Source organism: Anoplopoma fimbria, chromosome 8, assembly GCF_027596085.1.
Source record: "Anoplopoma fimbria isolate UVic2021 breed Golden Eagle Sablefish chromosome 8, Afim_UVic_2022, whole genome shotgun sequence".
Classification (NCBI taxonomy): Eukaryota; Metazoa; Chordata; class Actinopteri; order Perciformes; family Anoplopomatidae; genus Anoplopoma; species Anoplopoma fimbria.
The window spans coordinates 7374889-7393595 of record NC_072456.1 but is presented as its reverse complement, the minus strand read 5'-3'; the positions used below and the strand labels follow the sequence as shown (position 1 = coordinate 7393595).

The window sequence follows — 18707 nt, the reverse complement described above, 5'->3', positions numbered from 1 at the left end:
TTGTGTCTCATTTAGAACAATGTCATCAATGAATGATTAATAAGTATCGTTTCTAACACAATAAAGTTAAATAATCCTAAAACATATAAATTAAATTAATGTCCTACTTTCTAAGCTATACTTTGGTACTGTCCTCCTGTTTAAACAGGGACCAAAGGTCAATATTCTATGAAATAAATGATGATATTGGTGAGAAAATGTAGTGTGGGATGTATAGATTTTCTTGGACTGAGAAACAGCAGGATGGTCATCAGTGAAGCCAGCAATGTAACAGGTTCCATCACTGAAAGAGGCTATATTTTGGAAACTTCTGTCTCCTGTTCAGTGCCACATCTCAGTCCCCTCCTCTGTCTCACCTCTCATTCACCTCCTTCTTGTGTCCTGGAAGACACTGACATGTTGGTGAAGGTGTGTGTGTGTGTGTGTGTGTGTGTGTGTGTGTGTGTGTGTGTGTGTGTGTGTGTGTGTGTGCTGTGTTGAGATAATAAAAAAAATAAAAAAGAAATGGACAGGTGGCATGTTTTGTCTACACGAGACGTTAAAGAAACAAACTGCACAAGAAATAATCAGGGACAGCAGCTGTGGGAAAATGTTCCCTCCCTTCTTAAATTTGTGTCTTTCCAGGTGGGAAGGAAAGGATGAGCAGGAGATCGGCCGTTGCCAGGAGACAGGAGTGGTCCATATAAAGGTGGACCCGAAATACTTCCGTCCTACCGAAGTGGTAAGTCAGATTTCTCCTAAATGTTTTTTGTCTAACGTTTCTTTCATGGGTGATGAGGAGTAATAAATATGACTCCCTCTCACTTTGACCTCTTACTTGTAAAGCTAGCACAGCCTGAACACCTGCAGCTACAGCTACAGCCGGGTTGACAGCAGTTGTCCTTGTCATGTTTGTTTCTGTCAACTTGAGAACCATACTGGTGTTTTTGCCTGTTTTAGCCATATGTAATACTTTATTATTGCCTACATTTCTTTTTTTCTGGAGCACTTTTTCTGTTTATTTCTGATCTCTAGCTTTCTGTGCCGTTTATCAGGCAGACTTACAGACCATATCAACAAACTACACTCACTGCTGAATGAAGTCGTTCTACTATAATAATGTGAAATTAATTTAGTTCTATGTAGTTCATGAAACAGCGTAGCACATATTTCCTGTTCCATACACCTGACCTTACCATGAATGTAAAAAAAAAAATTCTCTGCATCTATCTGATTGCCGGTCATTGTGTCTTGGACCATACACTTATCAGCTGTAACGGGTCCAGCTGACAGCCTTGGACTGCTTATTGTATGCTTTAAACCAGCCAGTCCGCCTCTTTAAGAGTAATGTAGGCTGCATCCTGCCAGTTGGTGCTGAATGGGTGCTCATATTCAGAAAAGGAACCTTGACAATTTCTACTTTAATACTTAGTGCGTGTGTTGGATTGAATCCCTCAGCTGATGGGGGCAATTCCCATCAGATGAGTGATGAGAAGCTGTTTTGAAAGTACTGCAAAAAAGTTACGTCTGTTTCTTTTTTATCAACTTGTGCATGTACAAGGGTGCTTGTACCCGAGTTTATAATGGCGGTGAACATCCAAACCGAAAAACCAGCCAGCATTTTATCCCTCCATCACTTCCGAGGCGTGAAGTGTCTCTGATATTTGGGAGGTCTTTCTCTCATCGCTGTGGCCCAGGGGTATTGTGGCGGCTCCCCTTGGGAGAGTGTAGGGTTACCCAGGGGTGTTGTGGCCGAGATTAGCTGTCAGGTTCTCAGTTTAAAAGCCAGGAGCTCCCCGCTGCTGAGCTTTGGCCCTGGCGAGATTAGAGCTGAGATCCAGTTGAGTGATGGCGGAGGATTAGCAAGGAGGCCCTGCTGACTGACTGCTGAGGAGATGGAAGCGGCCGTCACACACCTGGGCCTGTATTCTTTGTGCATGTCGGCTCATTCATTGAAGGTCTTAACCATGAATCCGCACTGAAAACTACTCTAGACACTGGTCCAATGGTGACTTATCGGTTTGGTGTCTTTCACAAGAGCTTTTGTGATACAAGAACAAATGGACAATACACTCTTTAGTGCTGATACCAACCTAACCCTAATCAAGCATGCCAGTCCATAAATAAAGCTGAAACAAGTTGCAACATCCTCTTACAGACTTAAGCAGCTGGTGAAATTTGTGATGGCAGCTTTGAAAGTTTAAGAGATCTAGCCATAACAACACAAAATCTTTTCTGCTGAGAATTATGTTGAATTTGAGAGAAGCCAAATGTCCCATTTTAACAATATTTTAGAAATTAAAGACCAAATAAAAAATGAAACCCCTCTACAGCAAGCCAATTTTATTGCCTAGTTAGGATTTTGCTCCTCCATATGGTCAAACAAAGCACACCTGGTAGACAGATGCATAAGAACATTTTAATTGTTTAAAAGAAAATAAATCATTCTTGCACATTCAATCCAGCATTTAGTTTGTTAGAGCTTTTATATTGCTGTCATCGACCTTCATCAGGCGTCACAAGTTCCAACACCCCAGGGTGACGTGTTATTATTTTCGTCCAACAAACACTCCCCAACCAAAATATATTGAATTTACAGTGAAAAAAACAGATTCGCCAAAAGCACATTTAAAATTTCAGAACCTTGAACCAGCAAATGTTTTCATGATCAAACATGAAAACATTTGCTTAAGCTGTCTTCGAGCTGTCTTCTGTCTGTCAGCAGCTTCATCAGCATTTCGCTTTCCAGGTTTCAGTGAATTAGTTAGGACAGAGGTTTCTACTGCGTTGCCTGGAACATGTGTAGCTCAGAGGGAACAGGCGGTGAAGATTGCAGAGATAACGAGAGCGAAACTGTTCAATTACAGCAGGCCATTTCTCTGCTCTGTCTCACTGTCTCTTTATTTCTGTGGTAGGGGTTAAAGAGACTGAAGAGTGTTTAACCTCTGACCCCTTCAGACAGGAAGTGACTGACATTGGGCTCACAGCTCAGCATTGTTGCTCTCCTGAAATGGAAATACCTGTCATCAAGTGTGTGTGTGTGTGTGTGTGTGTGTGTGTGTGTGTGTGTGTGTGTGTGTGTGTGTGTGTGTGTGTGTGTGTGTGTGTGTGTGTGTGTGTGTGTGTGTGTGTGTGTGTGTGTGTGCGTGTGCGTGCATTAGAAACCAGCTTACTCGCACTCTTTTGGTTTTGCATTTGCTGTTCTTGTGCAAGAAAGTGTGTGTGTGTAAGTAGGAAGAGTGAGTCCTCAGGCTGTGTGCTAATATATATGTAATTCATCATTATCCCTGTCAGTGTGTGTGTTTGACAAGAGCTCATTTATCTCCCCAGCCTCTTGGGACAGGGGCGAGCAACCCCGGCGGGGCGAGAAGGGGTTAAACATGCAGGTGTTCTTCACATGTGGTGCGAGTGTGTGTTTCTCTGTGTATAACCGTGCACTTGTCTTGTGTTTGTTTGGGAAGCAAAGCCTCCAGGCTGCAGGGGTGAAGACGAATTTGCCTCTGTGGTTGTCGGAGCTGTTTACTGGATGCAAAACCCTGCCATTTCCTGATTGTCACATGCGAAAGACGTTGGTTTTGAAGCTGCCAGAATGTTGTGAATAAAGCTCGAGCTAACTGCTCCAACTGTCATGGCTGCTGATTGTTTCCATTGTATTGGGGTTGCAGAGGTGTCAATCACGCTTGTCAGCCTGTGGGTTTCTGCCAGCACTGAGGTTTGGCTCAGGTGAGCGGCCTCTGCCTGAGCTTTGCAAAGGTGTGTCACGGTGTATTGTGCTCTAATAGTTGTGATTAGTTTTGGTTGCTAGGTGACAACAGTGCCATGGCCGTGGATATTTCTAGTGTGATCATATGGTTTCCTTCGTCTGGTTCTCACAGCTTTGTTTCGACCTCGTTGATGCTAACATTGACAATAGGTATGTGAATTAGTGCGGCATAGCAGATGATTGAGGTGGAGCAATCTTGTGCTTGAAGCTATGTGTGTGGTTCTGCCGGCGTCTTTTCTACATTGGAACTCAAGAACGGAATATGCCAGAAAGAAAAAAGAGCAGTTATAGGGGCACTGCAGTCATTTTGTATTGGACTGTACATGAAGTTGGGGGACTTGCAATAGTTAGATTTAAAAAAAGAAGGATCAAAACTGTTGCGATAGAAGCCAACATGTCCTAATTTTGAATCCCTGTAGGACAAACCCCCAAAATGCTGAATCGTATACTTCTAAATGCAGGGGATTTTAAAATCTGACAGTGTGAGCCCCTCCTCAGACAAAAGGAGAGTCAAAACTACAACGCCCAACATTCATGGTGTTGTTGGAACTGTTACCATCTATACTATGTAATAAAACTTATATTTATCTGCGTGAATGTTTCCACATTGGGTCTTTAGTAATATGTGGTGCAACCCATTATGAGAACCCTGGTACCTTGAGGTTCACTTCTGCAAAAGTGTCTTCGACGACTGTGGTAGAGCAGGGTCTTCCTTCAATCAGAGGATCAGCAGTTCGATCCCCGGCTCCGCTAGTCCTTGTCGATGTGTCCTTGTGCCAGACACTTAACCCTAAATTGCTACTGCAAGCTGTGCCTTTACAAGTATAGTCCCTTTACCTATATGACCTTCGAACTCCGTCACCACTCTGCTTGAAACACATGCTTTCATTAGCTAGCACTTCTTTACAAATCGTACACCGAGGCCATTGTGAACCACATGAGACAATCCGAGTAAACAAAGCTCGATGTACTGTTTATGATAAATCTTTTGGGTTTAGCTCCTGTAGTTTCAAGATGCAGCCAAATATCACTTCATTTTGCTACTTCACGTACCTTAATGAGCTTTGTTTCACAACCGCTGTTGATGTGTTGTTGAGCCTCACAGTCTACAAACTTCTGCTATAATACAAAATAACATTGAGCATTTTAGTTGGACCGTCCCTGCATGAAAAACCATCCATACCTTTCAGTCAACATGTCCCTGGTTTGTAATACAGGTATTGCACAAAACAATTCTCCCAAGAAAAGCTGCAAAAACCCTGGTGACATCACTATGACATGATCAGGGTTATTTTATTTTCTGGACGCATCAAAGCTCCACCAGAGCCACAAAAGATAATTCACAATGACTTGTAAACTGATCTTTTATAATGTGTAAAATCATTGGGGAGCCCCTTATGTGTAAAAGGAATATTCCAACATTAATAAAAAATATCTCCATACTGTAGTTTACTACTTATGGACTTCAGTCGTAAATAATTCAGCACAAGTGGACTCCTATCGGAAGCACAATAAATATGAGCCCACGAGAAAGCATTCTACAGATAATCTAGAATTACAATAGAATTTTGTACTCTGATTTTAGTTACAGAAATTACGTTTCTTTTAAATGTCATTCCTGATTCACCTTCACTACTAACAATTTCAATTCAATTCAGTTTATTTTGTATAGCCCAGAATCACAAATTACAAATTTGCCTCAGAGGGCTTTACAATCTGTACACATGCGACATCCTCTGTCCTTCCCTCACATCAGCACAGGAAAAACTCCCCTAAAAAAAACCCTTTAACAGGGAGAAAAAAGGAAGAAACCTATGGGAGAGCGACAGAGGAGGGATCCTTCTCCCAGGATGGACAGAATGCAATAGATGTCATGTGTACAGAATGAGCAGCATAACAGTTCTTAGATACAACACATTCAATGTATATGACATAAATGATTCATATAATAAGACTACTTATAATAACAGCAGCAAATAACATCATGTATCCAATGCACAAGTTTGATTTTGCCTAAGATTAATGAAACCAAATGTAGAAGGCAAGCTCAGTTCACTGGAGACAACAACTTGTGTCATATGATTGATAATAATAATATTTATTGCAGATCCCAATTTGTCCCAGTTAGCTTTGGAACACAGATTGTTCATATAGACTTAGTATGTGCATGTATTTGCATTGGTGTGTGTCTATACACATTAACACACTTGCGCGTGTCTGCGATAATGCAGCCCTGCTGCCATACTTCCAAGTTCATGTGTCGCTGCAGGGGATTAACTGCTGCGAGTTGAGTGACAGCACTGTGGTTTGTGTCTGACCTCTCATGCAGAGGAGGAGGAGGAGAAGTGGTGATGAATGGGAAGTTGTCTCTCAATCTGTCTTTATCGCTCTCTATCCTATCAGGGTTTCACAGAACTCCTCCACTGTCATTTCTCTACACACCTCTTCGCCCTTCTGCATTTAATGTCTGTGTCTCAGTCACAGTGGTCGGCCACACAGGAATGCCCTTCCAGGCGAGATTATCCTCCTGTCAGCAAAAGCAGACAGACAGATGCCCCCTTTATCACCTACCACCTACTCACTCTGTAGAGACCAGAATCCAAAACGTTATATTTCCATCCGACAGCCACGATTTAGTTTTTTGTAGTACTGAATCTAATAATATTCTTCTTGTTTTGATCATTTTTTTAGAAAATGTACATGTTTATTTGTATCAAATCATAATGTATATTACTTAATCAGGGCAATTTAGAGTTTAACAAATGTATGAAAATAGAATGAAATGCAAATCATAAGTTCCCAGGGCCCGAAGTGACAAAGTCTTACAAATTACTTCAAAGATTAATCGATTTTCAAACTGTATTTTTCCACCAGTTAATTAATCAACTAGCTCAGCACAATATCACGTAAGATCATCACCCTGACATCACTGCGGCACACAGTGGCATGAGTAGGAGGCAATTGATTGACACAGAGGAATTGCTGTCAGATGTTCCCATGTATCAAAAAACGGCAAATGTAAATTAGGCTTTGTTAGAGTCACGTACCAGCATTCCTCGCAGTGCAGTCATGCACTGTCGATCATCCTTTTGTTTTAGACCTACAAGTTTATTCTTGTGCGGCACAAACAAGTGTGAAAAACGGGTGTGCTACATACCAGCGCCGCGGCTGCACCGGCCCGTGTGACTCGTGAGTGTGGAGTGTGTGCTGCATACACGAGTGGACGCACCATAATACAAAGTCGTTTCAGGCTGAAGTTTATTTTTGCGTTCATTCACAGAGAGGGAAGACACTGTTCAGATAATTCCTGCTCCAAATTTTACATTTCTTCTAAAAGCAAACAGCCTAGATCAAAATCATAAATGAAAGGGTTCTTCCAGCATGGCAGAAAACTAGCATGAAATGCTAATTATGGGTTGTGAGAATTTCACAGAGAAGTCACCAGACCTGTTTTTTTGTTTTTTTCACTTGGACAGCAGGTAAGAATCAAAAGCACCCACATCAGCCCCCTAACAATAACTCTGTTGACACACCACACCTCGGCATCTGTCAACCGTCTGTCTTTCAGTGCGCGTGCTTGTATGAAAGTCTCGATTCTAAACTTCCTTCTCGCTTCGGATGGCTGTCATTCCAGCAGTAAGGTTGCGCGTAACCATTTCACCAGAAACACACTCTGCTGCATATTCTCATACGGCATCAGTCCTGTCATCATCAGATGAGGAGCTCAGACAATGGTTCCAGTGATCCAGGAGAATAAAGACGACGGGTGTTGTGGAAACATTTTATGACCGTTGGCAAGTAAGAGTCAAACTCTGCTTGCCAACAAATCTGTTGAGGTCGTCAACATGACAAAGACATACCTGACTGATCTGGTTAATTAATAGTGTTTTGCATTGTTGAGCTTTATTGAGCTTAAAGGACAATTCCAACCCTTGGGTTACCACAGTTAGATATCATTGGTGTCTGATGTTGAATGCATTCCTTCTGGCTTTGAGATGAAGTGTTGCGACCTGCCTTCGCTACCTCAGTTAGTGATCTCATGAGTCTCACAGAGCGGGTTTTTGATTGCTCCCACAGACGGTGCCTGATCTGAGCAAAGCTAGAAATAAAAACCAAAACCTAGTTTGCAAGCAGTGGGTTATTGAAAACCTTAATTAGAGCCATCACAGACTGGCTACAAGGCCCTGTGTCCTGACATGCATGTGCACAAACCACATTACTATGCAATTACCTAGTCTGGTTCACGTTGAAGTTGCATGGCTCAGTGTCATACAAGCATAGTTCGAAATTGCATGTATTGTGATAAAATATTTAAACAAGAGGAACAAACAAACATAAAATCTTTTTCCAGATATTAATTCTGTACTCTCTGTGTGTACTGTTCAGTCCATATAACTGTATAACACAAACCCAATATGCACACTTTCAATAGCAATATGAATACCGTAAACATCTATAGTGCGCTCCTTGTCTCGGTTCATCACTTGCTGCTATTTATAACAAAAAAATGTGAGTCTTTTATTATTGATATATATTATACAAGAGCTGTCTCAAAAATGACAATGAATAACCTGTGACTATGACAAGATCCCTCTGTTTTACTGTAGATTTCTTGCTGAATTGTTGTTTAATATGTGTGTAAAATGATGACAAGCTACTGGAGGAGAGCTCTTTTTTATCCTGCGCTGATATGCAGTACTTATATTTTTAAATAGTCTGCAAGACTAAATTATAGCTGCACTTTCTTTGTCCAGGTATTTAGAGGACCAAGTAAACATAATACATACTACTTGAATGTGGAAAGCAAATTATCTTCAACCTGGACCCATGTTTTACAGCCAGGCATTGTTCAACCCACAAAAACTTTGTTTTAACTTTTAGTCACGGACTCAAGAGATATAAAACATGTCAGATGAAACTGTGGGAAATCTGTATAAACCGACAAGTGTGTACAAAATCACATGACGACTCGAACATTTCCAAATTATGTTATGGTGCAGCCATGAAAACGTAGTGCTTTAAATAATTCATTTAGTGTAAGCATCATATAGTTTCAATGAAGTGTTACAACTAGCAGAGACATACTATTTATGATGTTAAATATGTGATGTTGTCATACAATGTGGAAAAGAGCTGTATTTTCTAGCGTTGAGGTTGCTTAAGAAAGTAATTCAAGAGGAAAAATCTGAGTTCAAAAGTTTAAAGCTACATGATATATTTAGCAAGTCTGCTAGGTGGTACCAGGCTGAACAAATGGGCCGTATTGAGCAACCCTCATCCCCCATTATTCAGCAATAGACACTATAAACGCAATTTAATTCTCGAAAAACAAACATTAGTTTCATTACTCAATTTAAAAAACAAGAAGAAGAAGAAGTAAAGATAGCATCCAACAGAGTATAATTGTGCCTTTTATTCTTTTAAAAAACTCATATGTTACATTGCAGCTGTAGGATTATGCAATCCATTGCTCAATGGCGTTGGAACAACAAAGCACCGGGAGGAACAGCATGCATCCAAAATGTGTGATTGGTTTTATTGCTACATCTCTATCTCACTACAAGCTAAGGTGGAGCCGGTACAGGTTGACACAGTACTGATGGAATGGAAGGAATATAATTACATAGTAATATGAATCTTAATTTGTAGAGCACTATTCAAAAACTAAGTTGCAAAGTGCTCCTTTGTAAAGCCTTAAAAACCAACAGCATTCCAAAGCACATTGAAAAACGCAACAATTCAACAAACTAGACCAAATGAAAGATAAAGCAAGGTAAACCAAATATTTCATCAAGTAAAAGCGAGCAGGGACCTTAAGACGAGGGTATGCTCAAGATGAACTGCAGTAGTTTGTACAAGGTTTCTCCCATTTACATTGGAAAACTAAAGTTTTCAAACTGTTCCAAATGGCGACAGTCAAAGGTGAGGTGAAAAGCCGATCATAGAGTCCCTATGGTCATTCAAATGGTGATAACACCTCACACATTTGGACAATCTATTTCGCAGTCCTATGCCAAAAAGGGGTGGGAAGAGGGGGTTACAGATGCTGTTTGACCATGCGACAAGCACTTTGGATGAAGCAGAGTGACACCTTTATAGTCAGAATGGTGTCTTTTGTAGCAGCTGACATTAGGTGCTTGGTTCTTAGGCCTCGTTGAAGAAACAGAACTGGTGTTGGGTTTCATTTGACTCCATGCTGGCGGTCCAGACCTCATAAATCCACTCCCAGGATCCTTGTAGTGCTGTCTCCACACACAGAATGAGTTTTACAGTTTCTTTGATGGAGGAGGCCAAGGCGAGCTCTGTTCTAGTTGCTGTCCATTGTCTAAGTTTTTTAGCAGATATCGTATAACCCGTCTTAAATCCACACCATTTACTGCTTTTACTCTCTCATCTTTCTAGTACATAGTACCACTACTTGTGGACAACTCATGCAGACACCGTAAGATTGCAGCAACCACAGTGTCAGATCCCGCTGTGGAGAAAATTCTTCATCCTAACAATGAGAAAAACAGGTATGGCCCCACACACACGTGTGTGTGCTGCTGACATAATGGCTCCTGGCAGGCAGTAACTCATACACTTCTGTGCCTGTGCCCCAGAGAAGATTTTAACAGTTGGCCTGCTTTGTTGCGTAACATCTGCTATGTAATGAAGCCTGAAATATGGGGGCTTTTTTCAGAGTTTCCCAGTATTAGGTTGGACTGCTCTTCAGACATCCAGTTGAGATGTTTTTTAAAGCACAAGATGCTCTTCAGCCTATCAGCTGTTTCATATTCTACTTCTTCAGGGCACATTTTACAATATGGGTCTTATTTTCATTCATGTGGCCAATATTCCTTTGGGTTAATATAGTATTTTAACCACCAGGTTGATTATAGAGATACAGCGCCATGGCGACACTGTATCTACAATAAAGAATGCTCAAACTTCCCCCTTAATGTCAATGTCTACAGATCAACACAGACAATACACTTCAATAGATCTATCTTGTCTCAAAACCACATACTTGTCAACCTCACTGTTATAAAAACAGGGAGAAGATTGATAGAAAATACGTAGAAAGGAGTGTAATGACGCGCTGCACCTTTTTCACTCTTCTTCTCTAAGAACGTCAGCCTGACACGTAACTCCCAAACTATGCCCCCTCTCATGTACTGCTTCCTGTTGTGTTGTCTAGTGCGACTGAGTGATTTGACCATATGCATTCGTGGTGAACGCACACAATTTTACAATGTCACAGTTTTTTTACAATATATAGTCTGGGTAATTGTGATGAATACACACTTGGCTTCACTGTGAAGAGCTGAGTGCTGAATCCCCCCAAAAAAGAAATGCAGGGACTTTTGGGGAAATGCCCTCTCAGGGTCACTAATTTGCAAGATGTAGAGAAGCATTTGCCTGAAAAAAAACCCTGGCTTGATAAATCAGTCCATTGGAGTTACTTCTTGCTGATGATTTCTGGGTAATTTATTTTAACTTGTTTAATTTGTTGACCTGTTTAAAATTAAGAGATCATGTGGTGATGCTACGTCGGACCGTTGTAGATTTGTGACCTAAATCTATTTTTAGCAATCAAAATGATAACCTACAGTATCATCATAACCAGAAGGCAAAGTGGACAAAAATTACACAGGTAATGAATACAAATTGAATTTTCCCTGAAAGGGACTATTTTGCTTTGATTACAAGGTTGTCACATAATGCATTAGTCGGAGTCAATGACCTGCCAAGATCTTGTGACTCGCTAAATATATTGAACTTGACTAGACGGATCTGATTTCGGTAAGGCTGTAGACTGAGGTATTAACCGTTATCATGCAGTTACATATGGATTTGGACAATGCGGGCCTGTCTGGTCGGTCGGTATGGGATAGGGAGGAATGAGCAGCTATTATTATCCTGCTTTATGTCTCTGGCAGTGCAGTGGTGTCAGTCAGAGGCCGGCGGTGGAAGCCAGGGGCCAGTTTGGACTGCTTGCTCTTCGAGGTGCTTCATCTCGGGGCCGAGGCAGCGAGACCTCTAACTGAACCGCAGCCGTTTTGGATGGAAGCGCTGAGGCAGCAAAGTCAGCCCATTTCACTGGGTGGAGTTCCTATACTGTGCTATAGGTCTTAAAACAAGTAGAGGTGGCGGACTGCCTGCGAGCCAGTGCATGACTTTATTACCATGCAAAACATCGTCCCAAAGCTCAGATTCACATGTCATTGTCCATTATGTTGTTTTATTCCACTCTTGTTTCTCAGCCGCAGTAGTTAGCACCAGCATCTGTGATCAATTTGTACGATTTATGTGTCAGGAATTAGTCTGTGTTTTAAGAGGAGCGTGTGTGTGTGTGTGCATTTCACCGTGTCCTATTAGGTGTTGGCGAACAGACTGAGCTCTAGGATTCCTCAGATTCTTCTTAGTAGAAACCAGTGATAAGGGAAAATGTGAGGTAAGGAGAGGCCTTGGTGTTCTGACAGTTTGCAGTGTTGATGGATTGAGGTGAATGTTTGAACACCAGACAGACATAAAGGAGCAAATGGCTTTTATGAGCAGTAAGATTTATCCATTGAACAAGCTTTGCGGAGCTCCACAGCCTGAATTTATGGCACTTGACACACAAAACGGCTATCAGGGCAGAGTTTGGATGTTTGGCAGAGGTCCACCGTACTTTCACACAAAGGGAGCATGAAATATTAGCATTATTTTAAAAGGTTTCCGTATATTAGGAAGGAATTGGGTGTCCTTTTCCAAGACTGTTTCCCAGCAAAGCCATTCACTTTTCCCTCACCTGGAATTCTGCTGTCTGGAAAGATCGCTGGCAGTCAGGCGCTCTGCTGCTCTGGACGGAAAACGATAAAAGACAAGGTTGTAGAAAATGGTTCCACATTTTCACCTGTAGTTAAAAATTCTCATTGTTCATTACAGCGTTTCAACCACTTCCAATAAATATTTGAATATGAGTTTTAGTGAGTCACAACCTGCAAACTTTTCAAAGTAAGGTCGACAAAAATACAAAGTGGAATAGACCCAGTCTAGATTGAAAGTTTTTCCTTTTATGATAGGAAATGTATTCAGGTTTATTGCCCCTTGTCCTTCAATATTGAATATATGTTGAAAGTATTGAGCAATACTGAGTCTCAATGTGATGATTATATTTTTCAATCCAATTATTAGTTTGACAGCTTGATTTCATCACTGGAGACAGAGAGAAATGTTTTCTGGATTTGTTGTGACCGTGTGGTTAGGACAGAATTTGGACACCCTCTCTTCCTCACATGAATGACGTATTTAAGTTTCAAGAGCAGTTTTAAATCAACAGCAGGTATTTTAGAGGTGTGGTCTACCAGGGAAATGTGACTGAAAGAGGGGTTAAGCATTATTAATCTGAATCAGTTCCTCTCACTTTGTAAGTGACATTCACTGTCTTTTCTTTTGTCATTAATTGAAACTCCTTATTGTTTCTGATTTACTCGTCCTGCTTGGTAGTTCCCTTGCTCAGATGACTGTGAGGTAGAACCTGCTACTCCGTCTGTACATCAGTGGACATGCACTTGTGTTGTTTGTCTTTGTACTTGTACATGATTATGGTTTACCCTAAACACGTTAGTTTCAAACATGCATCAAATGTGTGTGCGTCAATCAGCAGAAACACATTGACCCCCGTTACACCTTGCATTAAAATGTTTTTAAGGAGTGCGATGGTTTAAAATAAAGACAAATGGAAATCAATAGTCTTTATGTGTCTGATTCTGATCAAGGAAGGTGTTTGAAGTAACACAGGGTTTGATGTGTTGCCATGGTAACGACTGTTTCCCTCTACTGTTTGGCCGTATGTTCGTCATGTCAGTACTCACATTTCCATAGGCCCGCATATCTGATGAGGGCCACTTCCTCTTCGATTGTTTACACCAACTATCACTTGCTCCTCATGAAGCCATGCTCTCTTTATCTCCCTCTCTTCTCAGTTCAATTTGATGATGCTTTATTAACATGACATTTTGTGGAAGTGTGAGAGAAAATGATCACCTGTCAGTTTCAGTGACATTAAGCTGCTGCTCCCTTTGTATGATCGAGAGTCAAACTGTAATTAAAAGGGATAATGTACTTGAAGCCCCACAACATGATCAAAAGCAGATTTGCGTTGAGGGAGAGCCGACTCGTGCTCATGTTAGGTTTGCATGCGGTTTTCTGTAGTAGAGAAGCTATGATTTAAAGCACTGCTCTGCTGTCAGCCATGTGTATATCATACTAAGTGGCTGGTTTGACTCTTATTCTCTTTCTCCGAATTGGCCACATGTATGGGGTTGCAAAGTGGAATTAGCCGCTGGTGACAAGAGTATTTTTCACCACTCTTAATTCGAACTTCAACGTTGATATCCTTCTCTTAGAGACACAGGACTCTCTTTGTTCTTATAGATTGTTATGTTGTACCATTCTTCATTAATCATTCAGCTTGGTCTCTGAGAAATCATGTTTTTTCCTGAGTTACTCAAAGTACCTAAATATCCAGAATTGGGTATTGATTGAGAGGAAAGCCAATCAAATGTTTGCATCAAAGTTGTAAATCCAGAACACTTTGATTGTTGCAGTTGCAAACAAAACAAAGAGCCATAGTTGATGAATTCAACCAAAAGTCACCCAGAGTCCAAAAATGAATGTAGCAAGATAAGGGAAAACCTAGCGTTACAAAGTGTGCAGCTGAGCAAACCAAAAAAATAGTAGTTGGTACTATTTCTTTTTTAATAGAATACATTCTTAATGTCCCATTTATTTAAAAAATAAAGAAATGCAAGTAACAACCTTGCACCAAAGGCTCCCAAGGATCTTAAAAGTTCAGCTTTTTAGAAGCCTTGGCGGAACAGAATAAGTTCCTGCAGTGAAAAAGGGCTTATTGGGCAGAATATGAGCAGTAATTTTACTTGTGGATCCCTGGGTGCCCAAAATATATCCTGCTACATTGCATTATTATTGTAAAACGGTTGGTTTCCTTTGCAGGAGGTCATCACAGGCTGAGTTTAACCTCCCAGTAACCCGATCCTCTGCAGCAGTAAAATACAGACTTTAACCGGGGTGTAACAGAGACACACCAACACAATGACACAAAGGGGCCAGCAGTGTTTTAAACATGTTTTTAAACCATGTCCAATTCTTTGTGTGCGTGGTCCCTGAGATCAGAGAGCTGTCCGTCAAGGGGACACCAAAAAGGATGTGTGGGTGGGTGAGGGAGGAGGAGGGAGAGAGAAGACGGAGGGTTTCCGACGGATACCACTCCCTCGCCACGCGTGAACTGATGTGAATTTAGGTGACGGGAGGCTTTAACCCCTGGGAAAGGATCTGTGAGGGGAAAAAGGGACAGAGAGGGCTGAAAAATGGGATTGACCCTTAACCCTCAGAGTCTGTAATGTGATCCTGGTGTCTCTATTGTGGAGTGAGAGGGGTGTGGAGGAGGTCACCAGGGGAAAGGGAAGGTAGCAGCTACGCCATGCTGCTGATTAGAACTTCCTGTGGTCAGCCACAGAGCTGCAGCTTGGAAACACACAAATCTGCACACAGAGGTGCATTTCAGACAAACATTACCTTGGTTTGAGCGTAGAAAAAAGACTAAAATTGTGCTTTTTCAAAACCATTTAACACTGTAGTCAGAATCACAACCTATTTCATGTTAGACAGGACTGCAAAAGAAAACCTTCTATACTTTGGGAAAATTGTGCAAATGCAAGCGAATCAGGCCACTACAAACTAACTGACCTTAAAACTAGTACAAGACTTTTGAGAACTGTAGATGTTTAGGATTTAAGAATACATGAATGACTTCTGTTGCTTTTCACCTCTGGCAGCTGAGCTTTTTGCACCGGGTGCACATGGCAGTAAACCTTAAAACATTCTGACATGAAGTAAGACTTCAATTTAAAATACATTTCTATAATTGAGTGTCTTTTTCCTAATTCTAGTGCAGCAACCTCACCTGCACTCACAGTCAGATCAGTGAGAGACATCAAATTTGGAAGATACCATTATGGAAATCACTGCAACTATTTCTAACCTGCCACCCCTGAAATGGTTTCATTTACATGTGAATAGTTTATTCTCTCTCTTGACATTTTATTGTTTTAACCCATTATGATTTCAAAAAAATATAAAAAATCAGAGGGAGCTCATCTACAGAGAACACTGGTTCTAAAGAGAGAGCCGAGCTTCACTGATATCAACAGCATGCAAAACGACACAGGGATGTTGCGTCATCACTGACCTACAAGGATTTTAATATGCCAGGGGAGGAGGACGTGTTTATTATTTTGTATTGCATATGTCTCTTCTTCCGTCTTTCCCCTCTGTAAATCTGAGAGGGAGCTCAACTTACCTGTTGCAGTTTCACACACAGTCAAATCAGCTCCACTAGTGTCATGTTACTTTCCCTCTTTTAGATAAAACTCCTGATACCAACTGTAATTCTAGTGAGTTTATAAACTTATATTAACAAAAATAAGATCTTCAGTCTCAATAATAGACGAAACTACTTGACAAATACAACCACACTGCAGACCAGCAGCAATTATTCATTTTTCTAAAATCTTATGAAAAGATGTATATCGTCCTGCATGCTAATTAACCTCATTTTTTAACTCTTCAGGAAGAAAATAACTCTGTTAACTTTTACTAGTCTGAGAGGAAGGAGAGGTTGGGCTCTCCTTGGCTCTGCCGTGATTTATTGTTTAATTGAGCTGTAATTGATGCAATAAAAAGCCTGGCCGCCACTCAACCCTGGGTTGTGTAACACCACAGGTTCAGAAAGCAAACTACCATACCTGAGAATATTAGACTTTTTATGACGGTGCTGAAACTAACTGAAAAGAGGAGTGCTGGGCTACTAAACCCCAGCAGTTTATGTCGGAGCTTTAGTCTGCTTGTAGGAGAAAGAGAGATTGTGTGTGCGTGTGTGCGTGTGTGTGTGTGTGTGTGTGTGTCTGGCAGTTTGGTATTTCCTGAAGGAGTTTCCTCCTACCGTCAGAGCGGAACCACCCTGGGGCCCTCAGCAGTCCAACACACAGACTGACCCGGTACTGCTGCCAGAGAGAAATAGAGAGACACGGCAGCAGTGTGGAGCCACATTAGATATGAAGGTGAACGAATATAAAGGAGCATTGATAAAGAGGGTGACATACAGTGGAGTAGGTTGTTATTAAGGCAGGAACGCATGGCTGCCAAGCAAAGGCAGCGGTGCTGCTTCAGGCTGTAGGCGACTATCCGACGGTCTGAGAGTCTGCTTGTTTTCTGTGATGCCTGCATTTGCATACCATGCAGTTATTTGTACCATGATGTCAGCGGTGTGATGGATAGTCGTATCGGCGGCACCATTATAGTAATACGTTGGCCCAGAGATAGCGCGGGAGCACCGAGGATTGTGGGCCAGGATTCCTGCGCTATCGGCCAGCCTGACTCGGCGCTGGGCCTGACGAGAGAAACCTGCCAGACGAGGTGGAAAGAGAGGAGAGGGAGAGAGCCTTGTTGACAGGGTGAGGGAGAAAAGGGTGAGCAATGTCAGCCTGTGTCTTTGCCCCCTAGTCCCAGCTGGGCTTGATTACCCAGAGTTCTCCAGCGACTTCAGGGAACATGGCCGTTGGACTGGCAGAGGGGAGAGAAGGGGAGGGTCCGGGAAGGGATTCAGACCTCAACCCCTGGGCTGAACTGGGACCAGTGCTTCGCCTACACCGCTCTGACAGTTTTATAAATGATTATGTTTTTGTTTTGAATGTTGGGCTGTAATGTGAGGATTATGAGACGGAATAAAAATGAATCATTCTTCCAAATGTAGTTTAGTTTCTAAAGGTTACATCTTGTTCTGTATGCAGCATTTTGGAGCATCAGTGTTCTGACTACATTTCCCATAAAGCCTGCTGCTTCCTACCCCAATAAGAATGTTATAACATGCTCCACTTGCTCTGGCAACATGGGTAATATCTTCTATCAGGAAATACAATATTTAATTTAGCAATGTCAATACCCAGCGAATTACGATGCAGAAGTTTTTGAAATTAAATTGAGAAATGTCCCACTTATGTTGTCTCACAGTATATCATCATTTCAGCCAACCCTGCACTTTTAAGAAAAACTGCTGACATCACATTGTTGTGCTGTGAAACAAGGCACAACATATTCCGAAACAATACCACTAAATCCAGCATTCTGCCATTTGCAAAGTTAGGAAAAATACAGTTCTTCATTGAATTCATGAAATCATTATTGATCTACTGTCGTGCTTTTTACTGGAGCATCAGTTCTGTCAGGATATTACTCCTGCAGAAACTGAAATGTGGCACCTATTATGTTTTAGAAATCATAATCATAGAAATTGATGAACATAAAATAATGAAACAAACGACCAATACCATCAATATTCTGTTGTGGACAGTCTCCCTGGAAAAGTGTCTTAAACCATAACCCATATTTCAGAACGGGGTGCTTTACGCTGATATAATTTGGGATTACTAGTGAAAGATGGATCCCATGTAAATACAGCTGATATAAAATAATGAAACTGTTGCTTATGATAACATGTCAATGTGACAGGGTTGAATTTATTATCATTTAAATTACTTTTTGGATTATTTTTTTAGGATGCAGGATACTGTGATATGTGTCAGTTGGAGCAACCAACTCATAAATATATGAAATGATGTCTCCTTGAGATGATGTCATCCCTCTGGTGTCTTCATTGTGACCAGCGACAGAAGGAGAAAACTTAAGCCGAGCTCAGAGCCAAGAGTTTGAGAATGACAGGAAAGGCAGGAAGGAAGGAGAGGAAAGGAGGAAAGTGAGCAAGGGATGGAGGTGTAGCACCGGCTCAAAGCGAGTCGCTGAGATTTTAATGTGCATCTCCGGAGAGTGTGTGCGTGTGTGTGTGTGTGTGTGTGTGTGTGTGTGTGTGTGTGTGTGTGTATGTGTGTCCCATAGAGCGGTGTGTTTATAAATCACAGAG

General features: G+C 41.4%; 1 protein-coding gene across 1 annotated transcript in view; it reads left to right on the top strand.

The window, feature by feature from the left end:
• The window catches only part of gmds (GDP-mannose 4,6-dehydratase), a 151757-nt gene that overhangs the window by 118199 nt on the left and 14851 nt on the right, over positions 1-18707 (top strand). Inside the window, exon 9 of the mRNA XM_054602954.1 lies at positions 625-721. Coding sequence (XP_054458929.1) covers positions 625-721 — 97 coding nt within the window. The remainder of the gene's footprint in view (positions 1-624; positions 722-18707) is intronic.